Source organism: Canis lupus, chromosome 24 (assembly GCF_011100685.1).
Source record: "Canis lupus familiaris isolate Mischka breed German Shepherd chromosome 24, alternate assembly UU_Cfam_GSD_1.0, whole genome shotgun sequence".
NCBI lineage: Eukaryota > Metazoa > Chordata > Mammalia > Carnivora > Canidae > Canis > Canis lupus.
Window position 1 is genome coordinate 47,074,880 of NC_049245.1, and position 13,142 is coordinate 47,088,021.

Genomic DNA, 13,142 nt, shown 5'->3' on the forward strand with positions numbered 1-13,142 from the left:
GCCCGCCCCCCCAGGGAATCCTCAGGAATCAGCACCAATAAAAAAATACACTTTACTGTGACCTCGAAGTCTGCAGGGCAGCGCAGCGGGCACGCGGGGAGCGGAGCATGCAGAGCGCCGACGGGGTGCACAGGACGTGGCGAACGAACGGCCCCTCCACTGGGCACGCCCCGGGGACCCCGGTCTCCTCGGGCTGCCCTGCAGAAGCCTCGGGACCCTCGGGACATGGCCAGTCCCCCTCCCACCCCTCAGCCCAAGGAAGCTGGTCGAGCAGGTGGGGCGGGAGGGGCAGCCTCTGGACAAGCAGGCGTCCGGGACTCCGGCCGCTCTCGGAGCCGCCAGTCAGGGCTCAGCACCCCGAGCCCGGGGGCGGGGTGGGCAGAAGCAGCTGGCGCAGCTCAGCCGGAAGCAGCAGCGCGAGGAAGGAGGGCGTGGGAGCCCACACCTGCCAATCCAGCCCTGAGCTCCTCAGCAATTTTGTCTCTCTTGATTAAACAGCCAAGGAACATGGAGTTCACGGACGTGTTTTCTTCTTCATCTTCCTGAAACACCCAGAATGGAAGAGCAGAGAACGGCCGCGAGGTTCCCGGGGGGCACTCGACACTTTGGGGGCAGAGGGGGTCAGAGGCGGAGGGATGAAGTTGCTGGTGCCTGGGCTTGAGCAGGGAACACACAGCAGCGGAGCCAACGGCCCAGGCTCGTTTGGGGGGGGACAGTGTGCAGGTGTGCGCACGTGCGGGGGCAGACGCTGCGTCACTTGCTTCGGGAAGGACACCAAGCGGTAACTGTGCAAACGGTGGACACTGGCCGCCAGACCGTCTGTGGAGGGTGGGCAGCAGGGCGGGGATTGCTCCCCCTGGGGGGCAGCTAGCGTCTGGGGGCAGGGGAGGCGTCCACATTCCCATTCAGGCACAAGGGCCACCCTGGCCAGCCCGCCAAGCTGCCTCCACCGCAGGCAGATGGTCTAAGAGATGCTGCGCGGCATTTAGGGTGCGCTGCAGACAAGGCGTGGCCCCCTGGGGTGGCCGATGGCCAGGGGCCCGACCAGGAGACCAGAGCTGGGGGCGTGGCAGTGGGAGGGCCTCCCCGGCGGCCCCCCTGGCCGTGAAGGGCCGCTCACTTCCAGCAGCGCTCCAGGGAGCCGTGGGGCTGGATCTTGAGCTTCTGGGGGCAGAGCAGCTTGGTGAAGGCTCGTCGGAAACTGTAGTGGCAGAGGGGGTAGAGGACCGGGTTGACGGCCGAGTTGGCCCACAGCAGCCAGAAGGACGTCTCGTACCAGTAGTCAGGGACGCAGTGGCCGTGGCAGGCGGCCCGAATGATCATCAGGAGCGTGTACGGGGCCCAGCAGAGCCCGAAGATGCTCACGATGACGGCCAGCGACTTGGCCACCTTCTTGTCCCGCGACAGCCGGAAGCGCTGGGTGATGCTCTGGGACACCATCTTCATGCGCTTCTCCAGCGACGCGGAGGACGCCGACGGCTTGGAGCCCCGCTTGAGCGAGCGCGGCCGCTCTGCGCCCCGGGAGGAGCTGCCAGAGCTGGAGGTGGGTGAGGCCGCGGCGCCCCCGCCGCTGCCGCCCCCCAGGGCCGCCTCCCCGGCCTCGGCGCCAGGGGCTGCCTCGCCCACCCCGACCCCGTACCTGTGCAGCGGCACGGCCTCCCCTCGCCCCTTGTGCCAACAGCCCCAGCAGCCGGGCGCGGCCGGCGGCGGAGAGGGCTGGGCCTCGGGCGCGGGCTCGGGGTCACGCGCCCCGTCCAGCCGGACGCGGGTGCGCCTCTGGATGTTCAGGTAGATGCTCAGGTTGAAGAACGTGACGCTGAGGAAGGGCGTGAAGAACTCCAGCGTGGAGGCCGTGATGAGGAAGTACCAGTTGTAGAAGAACTCGGCGTAGCAGTGGCCCTCGGGGATGGAGCTGCCGCCGGACAGGTGCTCCCAGCTCAGGATGGCCGGGCCGTACAGCAGGAAGGCCAGCACCCACACCAGCACCATCTTCTGCACCGCCCGCCGGGTGTCGCCCTGCTGGGCCCGGTAGGACACCTGCCGTGGGACAGGCTGGGTCAGGAGGGAAGGGCACCAGGCCCTGCCGCAGCCACGGGGGCTGGGAGCGCCCCCCCTCCCCACGTCCCCCCCCCCCCAGCAGCCTCTGGGCCTCTGTGCAGGGCCTGCCTCTCCTGCCCGCACGGATCCTGGGCTGGCCGATGCCCAGCACGCTCTCCTGCAGCCGGAGAGCCTCCCTCAGATCAACCCCAAACGCGACCCTTGGGCCAGTCTGCCTGGGTACGCCCCCAGCAGCTGTGAGCTCCCGAGAGTGTCTTGCCATTGTCCCCTGTGCCCTGAGTGCCCACCGGGGGCCAGGCTCTGTGCTGACCCCCTTTTGGATGTCTCAGCATCTCTGTTACTGTCCTCACTTTCCTGGTGGCTCAGGGAGGGAGGCGGAGACTGCAGGTGGATTGGCTCAAGGGGACAGAGCTGGGACGTGACCCCCACCCCACGCTCTGCCCTCTGTCCCATGGCCTCTCTAGACTAGGACACATGTGGCCCCCAGCAGAGGGCGCTCAGAGTGACCGTTAGAGCCACCAAGGAGGAGATGAGAGGGCAAAGGGGAGACCAGTGCTCCCATGGCTGCTGCCCTCGTGCCCCTATGGCTCTGACGTGGGAGGGCCGGGCAGTCCAGCGTCCCTAACTCAGGGTCACCACTCACACCAAGGGAAGCTTATGGGGCCAGAAGCTGATGCCTGACTTCCTGGTGTACCCTCGTGCACACACGCACATGCACACGTGTGTGTGTGGGGGTGCCACCAAAGGGCTCTGGCCCAGATCCTCCCTCAGCTCTCAGAGCTTTGGACCTGCTCCAGAGTAGAGGCTGAATCGTCCCCCTTCCTTCGGGAACAGCCGATGCCAGGTCCAGACAGCCCTCCTGCCTGTCCCCGGCTACTGAGTGGGCAGCTGGCCATAGAGGACCCAGTACATCAGGTGTGAGGCCAGCAAGCTCACCTGGCACCGCCCACAGCTAGGATATGGCCATCCTCTGTTGTGGCCACTCCCTGACCCCCCTCCCGTCCCCCCAGGACTGAGCAAGGGCAGCGGCATCCCAGACTCACAGCACGGGTGACCGACAGGAAGCGGTCGTAGCTGATGAGCACAATGTTGAAGACAGAGGAGGTGCACAGCAGATAGTCCACCACCAGCCACAGCTTGCAGAGACCCCGGCTAAAGGGCCAGCGGCCGGTCAGCACATAGGGCACATAGAGTGGGATGCAGAAGGCCCCTGCGGGAGAGGAGGGCCAGGGTGAGCCTGGGCTGGACGGGCGCCGGGGGTGAGCCGCACAGCGGCGGAGAGATGGGCAGGACCTGGGGGTCGCACAGTGGCCGCGTTCCTGGGACTCGCGACCCTTCCCTTGCCCTGCCCTCTGCCCTGTGCCTTAGGCGCAGCCTCTGCCCTGATACCGGCCCCCAAGCCCTGCCTAGCCTCGGGTCCCACTGGCATCCCTTGGACTCGGGGGCAGGAGGGAAGGCCCCGGGGTGGGGACCTCTGGGCACCGGACCTCCAGACTTCCGCCCGGTCCTCCCAGGCCCCAAAGGGGGGAAGGAGGATTTCCTCGCTCTCCTGCCCGCGGGACCCCAGCCCCATCCCCGCCTTTGGAGAGCCCTTGGGCGGCAGATCAGAAGCCGCACGAGCCTTCCTCCCGGCTCAGGGGGCACGTGGCTGCCGCGCCAGCCGCTCCCACCGCCCAGCGTCTGGCAGACGCACCTAGCAGCCCCAACAGGTGTCTGGCGCTCGGCCCCTCCGCGCCCCGCCCCCAGGCCGGCAGCCGCGCGCGGACACGTGAGAGCGCGCTCCTGTGAGCATCCCCCCGCCCCCCCCCCTCCGAGGACTCCCCACCCCGTCCCCGTCCCCTCCCCCACGCCTCCCCCGGCGCCCTCCGCACGTCCCGAGTCCGCCAGCAGCCTTTGTTTGGCTCCGGCGCAGGAGCCGGCGGCACCGGGGCCGCTGCGCCCCGCGCCCCCCGCGCCCCCCGCGCCCCCGCCCGCCGCCCGCCCCTCCCGAGGGCCGTCCCCGCCCGCCCGTCCCGCCGCGAGGCCGCGAACTCGGCCCGCGCCCCCGCCCCGCGCCCCGGCGCCCCCTCCCCAGCGGGGCCCCCCGGCGGGGCGTGCGCCCGAGCGGACGCGCCCCGGTCCACGCCCGGTGCCTGCCGGCCGCGCCGCGGGGGGGCTTTACCCACGAGGAAGTCGGAGATGGCGAGGTTGAGCAGGAAGAAGTTGTTCTGGGTGCGGAGGCTCGAGTCGGCCACGAAGGCGAGCATGACCAGCGCGTTGCCGAGCACCGTGGCCACGATGAGCAGCGCCATGAGCGCGGCCAGCACCGCGGTCCAGGCGGCCGAGAAGCCGCGCGCCCCGCCCGCAGCCGCCGCCTCGCCCGCCAGCGCCCCCGACGCGTTCAGCGGCCCGTCGGGCGGCGCGCGCTCCATGGCTCAGGCGGCGCCGGGGCGCGGGGCAGGGCGGCCGGGAGGGGCCCCGGCCCGGGAGCCTGGCGTCCGCGGGCCCTCGGCCCGGCCGGCTGCCCCGGGGGGTGCCCGGCGCATGGTCCGCGGACGCGGCCGGGGCGGGGCCGGGCACGGGGCGGGCGGCCCGGCGGCCCTGGAGCGGGGCGGGAGCGCGAGCGGCCGCCAGAGCGCCGGTGCGCCCCGAGTGCCGCGCGCAGCCGAGTGCGCCCCGCGCCCAGCCCGCCGCCCCCCGCCCCGCGCAGCGCCCCCGCCATTGGCTGCCGCCCGCGCCCCGCCCCCGGCCCGCCCCCGCCCCCGCCCCGCCCGGCGCCGGCAGCACCACGGACAGCGCCGCGTGCCCGCCCGGCCGCCGAGCCCAGCCCGGAGCGCACGGGGCTGGCGGGGGGCCCGGCCGGGCGGGCGCGGGGCGCGGGGCGCGGGGCGGGGGCGGGGGCGCGGGGGGCGGGGCGCGCCTGCTGCCCCGGGGCCGCTCGGCCCGCCCCGGCCTCGGCCCCGGCGACGCCTGCGGGCGGGCTGGGGCGCGGGGCGGCGGCGGGACCCGGCGGGGGGGCGCCTGCACCGCGCGGGGGAGCGCGCCCCGCGAGCCCCCTCCTCCTGTCGAGCTCAGCCCGCGGCTCGCGGCTCCGGCTCTGGGGGAGGAGAAAGGATGGGAGGGGTCTCCGAGGGCGGCAGCCCCGCGCCCGCTGCGGCCCCAGGCGCGCGGGGCTCTGGGTGTCAGCCTCCCCGCCGGCAGGGCCCGCGCGGGGTCTCGGGTGACCTGCAAGGCGCAGACAGTTGTGGAGTTACATAAGGGAAGATGGGGCGCCAGTGGACCCGGCCGGGGAAGCCAGCGCGCCCCCCTCGGCTCCCGCGGCCCCAGGTCGGCGGCCAGAGGCCAGGGGTCCAGAGCTGGGCCCCGGGTCCCCTCCCCCCGGCCGCCAGCGCAGCGGGGCGGTCACTGCTGCAGGGACAGACGAGGTCACTGCGCTGAGGGCGCAGCCAAGGCAGCAGCTGCGGCGGCTGCGTTAGCGCCTGCAGGAGGGGGTGGGGGAGGAGAGGCGGCGGGAGGGAGCACCCCCTCCCCCCCAGACACACGCGGAGAGAGACAGGGTCAAGGACGGATTCGGCAGGAGACATTCACAGCGAGAGAGACAGATGCGCCCACACTCAGACACACAGACACCCACAGCCCGGGGAAACAGCCACCCAGCGTCAGGCTGGGGACCCACCGGCAGTTAGACACACAGGCAGACAGCAGACAGCCAGGGAACAGCGCCCGGGGGAGAGGAAAGCAGCGACTGCTCTGTCTCCAGCGGCGCACATCTGCGGAAGCCTCCAGGAGGACGGCGATGGGCGAGTGTGCATGGGGGTCGGGCAGCGAGGCCGGGGGAAGGGGCTGCCGTCCAGGACGCCAGGCGCTGGCACAGGCGGGCGCCCCCGTGGCGTCCTGATGGTGCGAGGACCCAGCCCTTTCCCGGGCCCCAGGAGGTACTTAGGAAACTTTGGGAAGTGGGGGAGGCAGGTGCCCTCTAACCCTTCCCCGGAGCTGGTTGCTGCAGGAGACCCCAGGCCTTGGCCCCCCGGGACCCACTGTTCACGGCTTCTCGCAGCTCATCCTCCCCGAAGCCCTCCCTGCGCACCTGGCTGTACCCCTCCCCTCCAGAAGTGAGCCCGCTCCCCCTCACAGGCTCCCAGCCGACCCCGACCACACCCCAGTGAGCCTGGTGGGCAGCGCAGTGCAGGACCGGGCAGCTAGCTGGTGGGGACACAAGCCGTGTGGAGAGTTTCTGGAGCAGCCGGGCACCGCTGGACCCCATGGCTCCCATCAGCCAGGTTCTCCTGCACCTTCGGTCCTGGGTCAGGACTCAGTGTCCCCCACACTCAGCCGGCAGCTCCCTGCTGAGTGGACCCCCCCAGCCCTGTTCTTCCCCAACCACTCAAGGCAGGCTCTGGCCCGAGCGCTGTGTGGATGCCCTCACCCCTGGCCTTGGGAGATGGCATTTGGTGGGGGTGCTGACGGGGGGCTCTGGCCCTCTCTCACTAGCTGGGACCTCCTTTCCAGCCTCGGTGTCCCCATCTTGGAATGGGGACTGTGTGTTGCTTATCGTACAAGATGGAGGGCCAGGCCAAGGGCAAGTGTGCATAGAGAGCAGCCCCTCTGAAGTCTCTGTGAACCTGGCCACGGTTGTCCTTGTGGCCGGCAGTATTCTAGAGCCTTCCCTGGAGGTCTTTGGTCCCACAGCAGCTGGAGGGCGCATGGACTCAGTTCAGACCCTGGCACCGGGGGGCCAGCTGTATCACCCAAAAGAGTTATGTTTTTCTGAGTGTGGAGATCTTCCTTGGTAAGTTGAGGCCATCAGGAGACAGAAGGCCAGGGGGACCAAGTTTGAGGGTGACCATGGCCAAGGCTGGTGAGCGCCTCCTACTGGCATTTACATGCATGACCTCACTAACTCCCATCTGCCCTCAAAGGTGGGTAGGCTCGGAGGTCCCTTTGTAGAGCAGAGAAGCCACCTACCCAAGGTCACATGAGGCCACAGGCCCCTCACTCAATGGCCACACTCTTGGTCCAGCTCTAAGGTCAAGGCCCCTGAGGTCAGCCTTGACGTTGGCTGGACACATGCCTGATGTCCCCTGAGCTGGGCCCAACTTGGCCAAGGCAGTTTGGGGTGAATGAGGCAGGTCACCGTATGGCTATCACAGGATATCTTGCCGTGGGGGCTCTATCCCAAGAAGTGAGTACCCGGGTGCCTGGATGGCGGAGAACTTCCAAGACGCTGGGAAAGGCTGGCAAGGGCTGGGGACAAGCGTGCCCCTACTCCGGGCTCACCAAGGCCCTCGCAGAGTGGCTCGGGGCCCCAGTATCCATATTTGTTGAAACAGCTGGCGTTTGACGTGCCCGATGTCCACTCCAATGAAGAGACCATTGAGCAAACGCCGCATCCACGCAAACTCCAGGCAGATTAGCAAAACCAGATCCCCTGCAAACCCCTCACATAGGAGGTAGTTCACCCACTGATGGGCTGACTTGTTCATTCATCCACTCGACAAGGTTTGGCTGAGCACCTAGGAGATATCAGGCACTATACCAAGCTGTCCTAATGGAGGGAGGCCGGCCCCACACAGGATGCTCATGCGTGCGTCCGACAGTTGTCAGAAATGAAGCAGGGCGGGGATGGAGAGTGTTGCACCACCAGCCCTGGGGGTGCCACCCAGCTCTCCTTTCGAGAGAGTGTGGTGCAGGGGCAATACTGTTTGGATCCGCTGCTGACTCGGAGCTGAGGTGAGGCCCACGCCTTCCTGATGGGTGGGGCTTCCCGGCAGCGGGTGGGACGTGTTGTGTGAGCCAGAACATGGCCCAGATGAGAACATCTAGATTCGGTGGCCGTGCCCAAATCGGAGGCTGGCTGGGGACCTGACCCATAAGGGCCAGAGGTGGAGACAAGGGCTCTGGGCTGCAGCCATGGGGATGGTCGAGTGACTGTGGGCCCCGATGTGAAGGGTCTTGTATCCCCAGAAGTGGCGTGACAGCACCGAGTGGTCACATCAGAGGCCATGTGTGGGCCAGGAGCATGGACTCCCGTCAGTCCAGGACCACCCGGCTCCTGCCACCTCCCAATGTGTGACCTGCCAGCAACAGAGACCGAGGCTGAGCCCCCAAATAGCACGTTCTTTGTGGATTACAAATTGGCACCTGGCGGCGGGCGGGCTACATTGGGCCCCCTCTGCACTGAAGGGTCTTCACAAACCTGCCCAGGTGTGGGCTTGTCCCCATGATCCAGGGCCTCACACAAGCCCGGTCCAGGCAAGGGAAGCCCGCCCAGCATGGCACCAGCCCAGGACCACCTCCCAGCCCGGGCCCCACTGGCTGCATTGCGCGCTGCACCATCGCTTCACAGGGCACGGGGACAGCAGGGCAATGCCCGCGAGGATGGGCGCCGCCCCCAGGACACAGCCTAGTGCATTGGAGGGTTTTACACGGCGCTGGGTTCCCAACGGGAGAAGAATGAGTGCGTGGACCCAGGGGCCCCCTGAGGAATTCGTGCCCCCCAGGCTCTGCGGGGTTCCAGGTCCCTCCCCCAAGGGCCCACTCTCAGCGGCAGACACGTGGAGAGCCCACTGGACTCAGCGTCCACTGCCCGGGGAGCAGCAGACGGTCGGCAGGAGGACCTGGGGCTGCTGGTACTCCGAGCTGCAGGGGGGACACGTGTGGAATTCAGGGCCCTCTGGTGCCGTGGTGCCCCCCGCGGGCCTGCAATGTGCCCGCACGGAGCCGCCACCCGGCCTAAGAAGGCAGTGACCAGGGCTCAGCCCCTCCGGAATGAGGATCGGGTCACACCCCCAGGCGGCCCCCAAGACCTGCAGAGGTGACAGCAGAGGGTAAGAGCAGAGGGGAGGAGGGGAGGGATGAGCCCCTGCTGAGCCCCGACAGTGGCTGTGATGCCGGGGCTGGTGTGCCTCCCCCCTTGGGGGTCCCCCTGGGAAGGGTGGCTGGAGAGCCCCGGACGAGGTCCTTGGTGCAGGGGAGACGACCAGCAGCACTCGGAGGGGTGCCACTCAGCTGTCCCTGCCCCAGAAAACCGAGGAGGGCAGGGCGGTGTCACAGCCCCGGCTGCTGCAACAGCGGGGACTCTAGGACAGCCTGACGCTGGGCATCCGTGGGCGGCTGGGCTGCTGGGGCAGCCGGGTCTGCACCCTGTCCTGTGGCCCACACCGCAGTCTGGGAGCCCCTCACCTGCTCCCGTTCCCCATCTTTCACGGGTGTCCCCACTCATCTCACGACCCTGAGTCCCATCTCTGTGTCTGCTCCCTGGACAACACAGGTCAACACAGGCCAGGTTCCAACTGGGAGAGGGCGGCCAGTGAGTCTCCACCGAGAAGGGCACACGTGAGTGAAGACCCATGGGAGGGGGCAGGGAGGTCGCCGCTGGGTGGGCTTCTGGACGGAACAGTGTCCTGGGCAGAGGGGCTGCAGGAGTATGGGACAGGGAGTGGGAGCTGGGGACAGGGAGTGGGAGCTGGGGACAGGGAGTGGGAGCGCGTGTCTGCGGCTGGAGCCCAGAGAGGGGAGGGTGTGGGGAGAGGCACATGTGCCACCCAGGATGGTGCTGGGGGACACCGTGGTGGCACCCACCCCTGCTTCGGTGCAGAGGGCGTCCGGCGGGTTGAGGGCAGAGGCCAAGGGGCAGGGGTGGGGAGGCTGCAGTCCTCCAGGCGAGGCGGTGGAGGCCAGGCCGGGTGGCAGGGGAGCGGGGAGACCTGGCGGGATTCTGGGTGCCTCAGGCAGCTGCCCCACGAGGTGTGCGACAGAAAGGCCGAGGTCAAGGCTGACGTCAGGTCTTGGGTTCTGGTGGCTTGGAGGAGGGCGCGCAGCAGGGTGTGGGGGTGTGCAGGAAGAGCAGGCTGGGTGTGGTGGGGTGCTCTGACACCCGGCTGTGCCCCCGCTCCGGGCATCTGGAGGAGAGGTCCTCAGCCCCCTCGCCCGCCCGGCCCCAGCCCCGACCCTGCAGCCTGGCCCCGCGGCAGCCCGCCCGCCCCTCCTGAGTCTCGGGGTCAGAGGAGCTCCGTGCTGGGGAAACAAAGTTGGGTGCTGTCGGCGTCACACCAGCAGGACGCTGTCCCTTGTGTCCTGTGCTGTCACGGGGCAGCCTGGCTCTGCCATTAGCCACCCTCGCTGTGCTAGAAAACCCTTTCTCCTTCAACCAACTGCGTGCCCGGCGCTGTTCCTGCAGAGCTCGGCCCCGCGCGGGACGCGGCCCACTAATGAGGAATAATGAGCGAGCAGAGCCGCCGAGGTCCAGCTGCAGGGCAGTTGTCCTGCTAGTTCCGGCCCAGGCACATTTGCCAGCGCGCTTGTCAGGGCTCTGGGTCCGGTGCTGTGACACGTCTTCAGAGGAGCCACTGCTGTTTGCTTTCTCCTCCCGCAGGAGCTCATTTGAATATGGGAATGCAGATTTTTCTTTTTTTGTTCCTTGTCTTTTTTTTTTTTTTTCCTGGTGACATTCTGAGCCAGCTCCTAGTGCGTCCTGATGAGTTCAGGGCCCGGGTGTGATCAGAGGGTGGCTCTGGAGGCCACCAATTTGGAATAAATGCTGAGTCTGATTTCCCTCCCTTTAGGGACAGAGCTGAATTGGGCCCAGGTGGCAGGAAGGAGAGAGAGGACAGGAGAACCAGGGATTGTAGCTGCTGTAGTTTGGCTGCAGATGACAAAACCAGCTCAAAAAGGACGAAGGGAAAGGGGTGTTTATTGTTGCCTGTGATTGAAAAGTCCAGAGAGTAGGATTCAGACACAGCTGTATCCAGGAGCTCAGCAAACACCTGCTTCTGTCCATCCGTCCCTTCCGTGTATTCACTATTCCCAGCAGGCGGTGTCTCCCTGAGATCTCGCCCCGCTCAGGCTGCCGTCCTGTGCGCTCATTCACTCCGCGGGACCGAGGAGGGGCTGCCCACAGAAGCCCAGAAGGAGCCCCACTGGCCTGGCCCCGGGCAGCGTCGGCGGTAGCGCCTGACCTCGCAGCAGCTTGGGTCGGCACAGTTGGAACCCCGCCCCTGTGGACGGTAGAGGAAGAATGGCGGGGGGGGGGGGGGGGGGGGGAGCGTGGTGGGCAGGGAAGTGAAGTCGCCCCCTGCAGCTGCCCCGGGGTCGGGGGCCGGGGACCGGGGGGTGCCTCGGGCCCTTCCCCCGGTAGGGCCCCTGTCGCCAGTGCCCAAGGAGCCCAGGCGCGGTCCTGGGGGCAGGTGGGCCCCAAGAGCTCAGTGGGAGGCCCCCGGAGACCAAGCCCCTGGCGGGTTGGGGTCCTCGGCGGCAGCTGGGACCGCAGACAGAGCCTTCTCCCCGGGCACCGGGCATCGGCTGTGCGCACAGGGTGCAGACGGAGAAGAGGGAGCAGGGCCGTGAGGTGAGGGTGGCTCCGCTCCAGCAGCCCCAGCAGCCCCAGCAGCCCCAGCAGCCCCAGCAGCCCCAGCAGACCGCGCAGAGCCGGGCAGGTCTGCTCTGGGGACGCCTCCGGCTCGGCCTGCGGCCCTTCCTGGCCTACTTCTTGCTCGTCTGCAGCCTGCGCTGCCCGCTGAGGGGCTGGGTCACCCCAGCCCGCAGCCTGGTCAGCCGCCCCCAGGCACGCTCACGCCTCCGAGCCCCTCCTGCCTCAGCCTTCCTGGGGAGCCCCCTGCAGGGCCTTGGTCTCCCCTGGGGGAGCAGAGAAGCCGAGGGCGCGAGGACGCACACATGCAGATGTTCAGAGGCTGCAGAGAAGCCGCGGGTGTGCAGGGCTGGAGGGAGCGGGCCCTGACCCGGGCTCTGAAATGTCCTCACCGTGTGCTCTTTCCTCCGAGGAAGCAGCCTGGGTGGATATCAGACACGACCGGAGGGTAACGTCAGGAGGGCTCCCTGGAGGGGGTGCAGCCCGGAAGAGGTGGTCCCGGGGGCGTGTGGACGGCTGAGGGCAGAGGGGTAACAAACGCTCTCCTCTGAGGAGAGGGGCGCCCCACCTCCCAGGGAGGTGCCTGGATGTGCCCACCTCCCCGGGCTGGCTCGTAAGTAGCTGCCGAACCTGTGCAGGTTCCCTCTGGGGGCAAAAAAGGAATACGTGGTGGAGAAAATAGAAAACACAACTCAGACCGCGTCCACTGTGCCTCCTCTGGGGCCCTGGGTCGGGCTCCCCGTGGGCTGGCGTGGGGCCTTGGGACAGTCTGGAGGGCTCTGAATATGAATCTGGCCCCAAGAGTATTGGGCGGGGCCTCCGTGGTCGTGACCCAGCACAGGTCACACAGGCCACAGGTCATCTGGGCCTGGGGACCTGGACTAAGCACGCGCCATGACTCCCCAGCCAGTGCCGCCCCAGGGCCTTTGGACCGGAGCTCACTCCATCAGGCCCCAGTGGCAAACGTCAACCCCTGGGGTCGTCAGCCCGACAGAGGTGGGATCACAAGTCCGACCCAGGGCCCGGCTCTAGGCCTGTGCAGTGGGCCAGTCGGGGGGAGGGGAGCGTGCTGGGATGGTGCCCTGGGTTCTCTCCCACGGCGGCAGCGGCACCCCGACCCCGGAGCTCCCTGCCCAGGACCTGCCCCCCCCCTGCCCTGAGCCATGCCCTTGCCTGGCCTGCTGGCTGGCAGCTGGTCACTTGCTGGCTGCCGCCTGCCTGTTCTGGCAGGAGCATGGCTCTGCTCCACTCTCTCTGCCCAGCAGCGCCACCCTCGCAGCGCATCAGGTCCTGCCGAGGCATCTGGGGCTGACCGTCCCCCCCAGCCCCACACTGGTCCTGTCCTGTGACGATCAGCTGGGGGGGGCTGGTGACCGCGGCCCATCTGCAGACCCTGGGCCTGGGGTTCACGGCTGGGCGGGCAGGGCTGGCACCTGCGCTGCACATGTTTTCCCGGAGGGCACAGCTGAGGTCAGCAGGTGTGGGGGGCAGACAGGGTGACCCCTGGGCTGGGCCCTGGGGCTCTGGGGCCACTTCCCCTGACTGGCTGCTGCCCTGCTCCCCTCGAGGGGTGAGGCTGAGACGCCCAGGGTCCCCTGAGCACAGGCCTGGCCCTGGAACCTAAAGCCTGGCCAAGCTGCTGTTCCCACCCCCCGGCCCCATCACCTCCCTGTATGGGTCCCCAGGCTGCCCTCCGAGCCTGAAGCCTTCAGGGTCAGTCCGGCCCCTCGTCTTTTTT

The 13,142-nt window shown here is 68.4% G+C and overlaps 1 protein-coding gene and 1 long non-coding RNA gene across 3 annotated transcripts; one reads left to right on the forward strand and one right to left on the reverse strand.

The window, feature by feature from the left end:
• Positions 1 to 28: 28 nt before the first annotated feature.
• Positions 29 to 4,469, reverse strand: HRH3 (histamine receptor H3). Of its 2 annotated transcripts, XM_038572795.1 has the most exons (4): positions 4,220 to 4,469; positions 3,102 to 3,268; positions 1,640 to 2,037; positions 29 to 1,537 (listed from the first exon to the last, which is right to left on the reverse strand). In XM_038572795.1, the coding sequence occupies exons 1-4, from the start codon at positions 4,467 to 4,469 to the stop codon at positions 1,117 to 1,119; spliced, it is 1,236 nt and encodes a 411-aa protein (XP_038428723.1). In that variant the 3' UTR covers positions 29 to 1,116. The 2 variants fall into 2 exon arrangements, with proteins under 2 accessions (XP_038428723.1, XP_038428722.1); XM_038572794.1 differs by having other exon boundaries at positions 29 to 2,037.
• A 974-nt stretch (positions 4,470 to 5,443) lies between these two features.
• Positions 5,444 to 11,042, forward strand: LOC111092213. The gene is made up of 3 exons (XR_005378108.1): positions 5,444 to 8,864; positions 9,308 to 9,372; positions 10,847 to 11,042. It is a non-coding gene; the product is annotated as an uncharacterized LOC111092213 (long non-coding RNA).
• Positions 11,043 to 13,142: the final 2,100 nt, after the last annotated feature.

What these genes read in the sequence shown, in the direction of transcription:
- HRH3 (XM_038572794.1), bottom strand. Translation starts at nt 4,469, where the DNA reads ATGGAGCGCGCGCCGCCCGACGGGCCGCTGAACGCGTCGGGGGCGCTG. An exon ending in CATCTCCGACTTCCTCGTGG is followed by an intron (nt 3,269 to 4,219) that starts GTAAAGCCCCCC and finishes CCTCTCCCGCAG; the next exon opens with GGGCCTTCTGCATCCCACTC. An exon ending in TCCTGTCGGTCACCCGTGCT is followed by an intron (nt 2,038 to 3,101) that starts GTGAGTCTGGGA and finishes GTCCCACGGCAG; the next exon opens with GTGTCCTACCGGGCCCAGCA.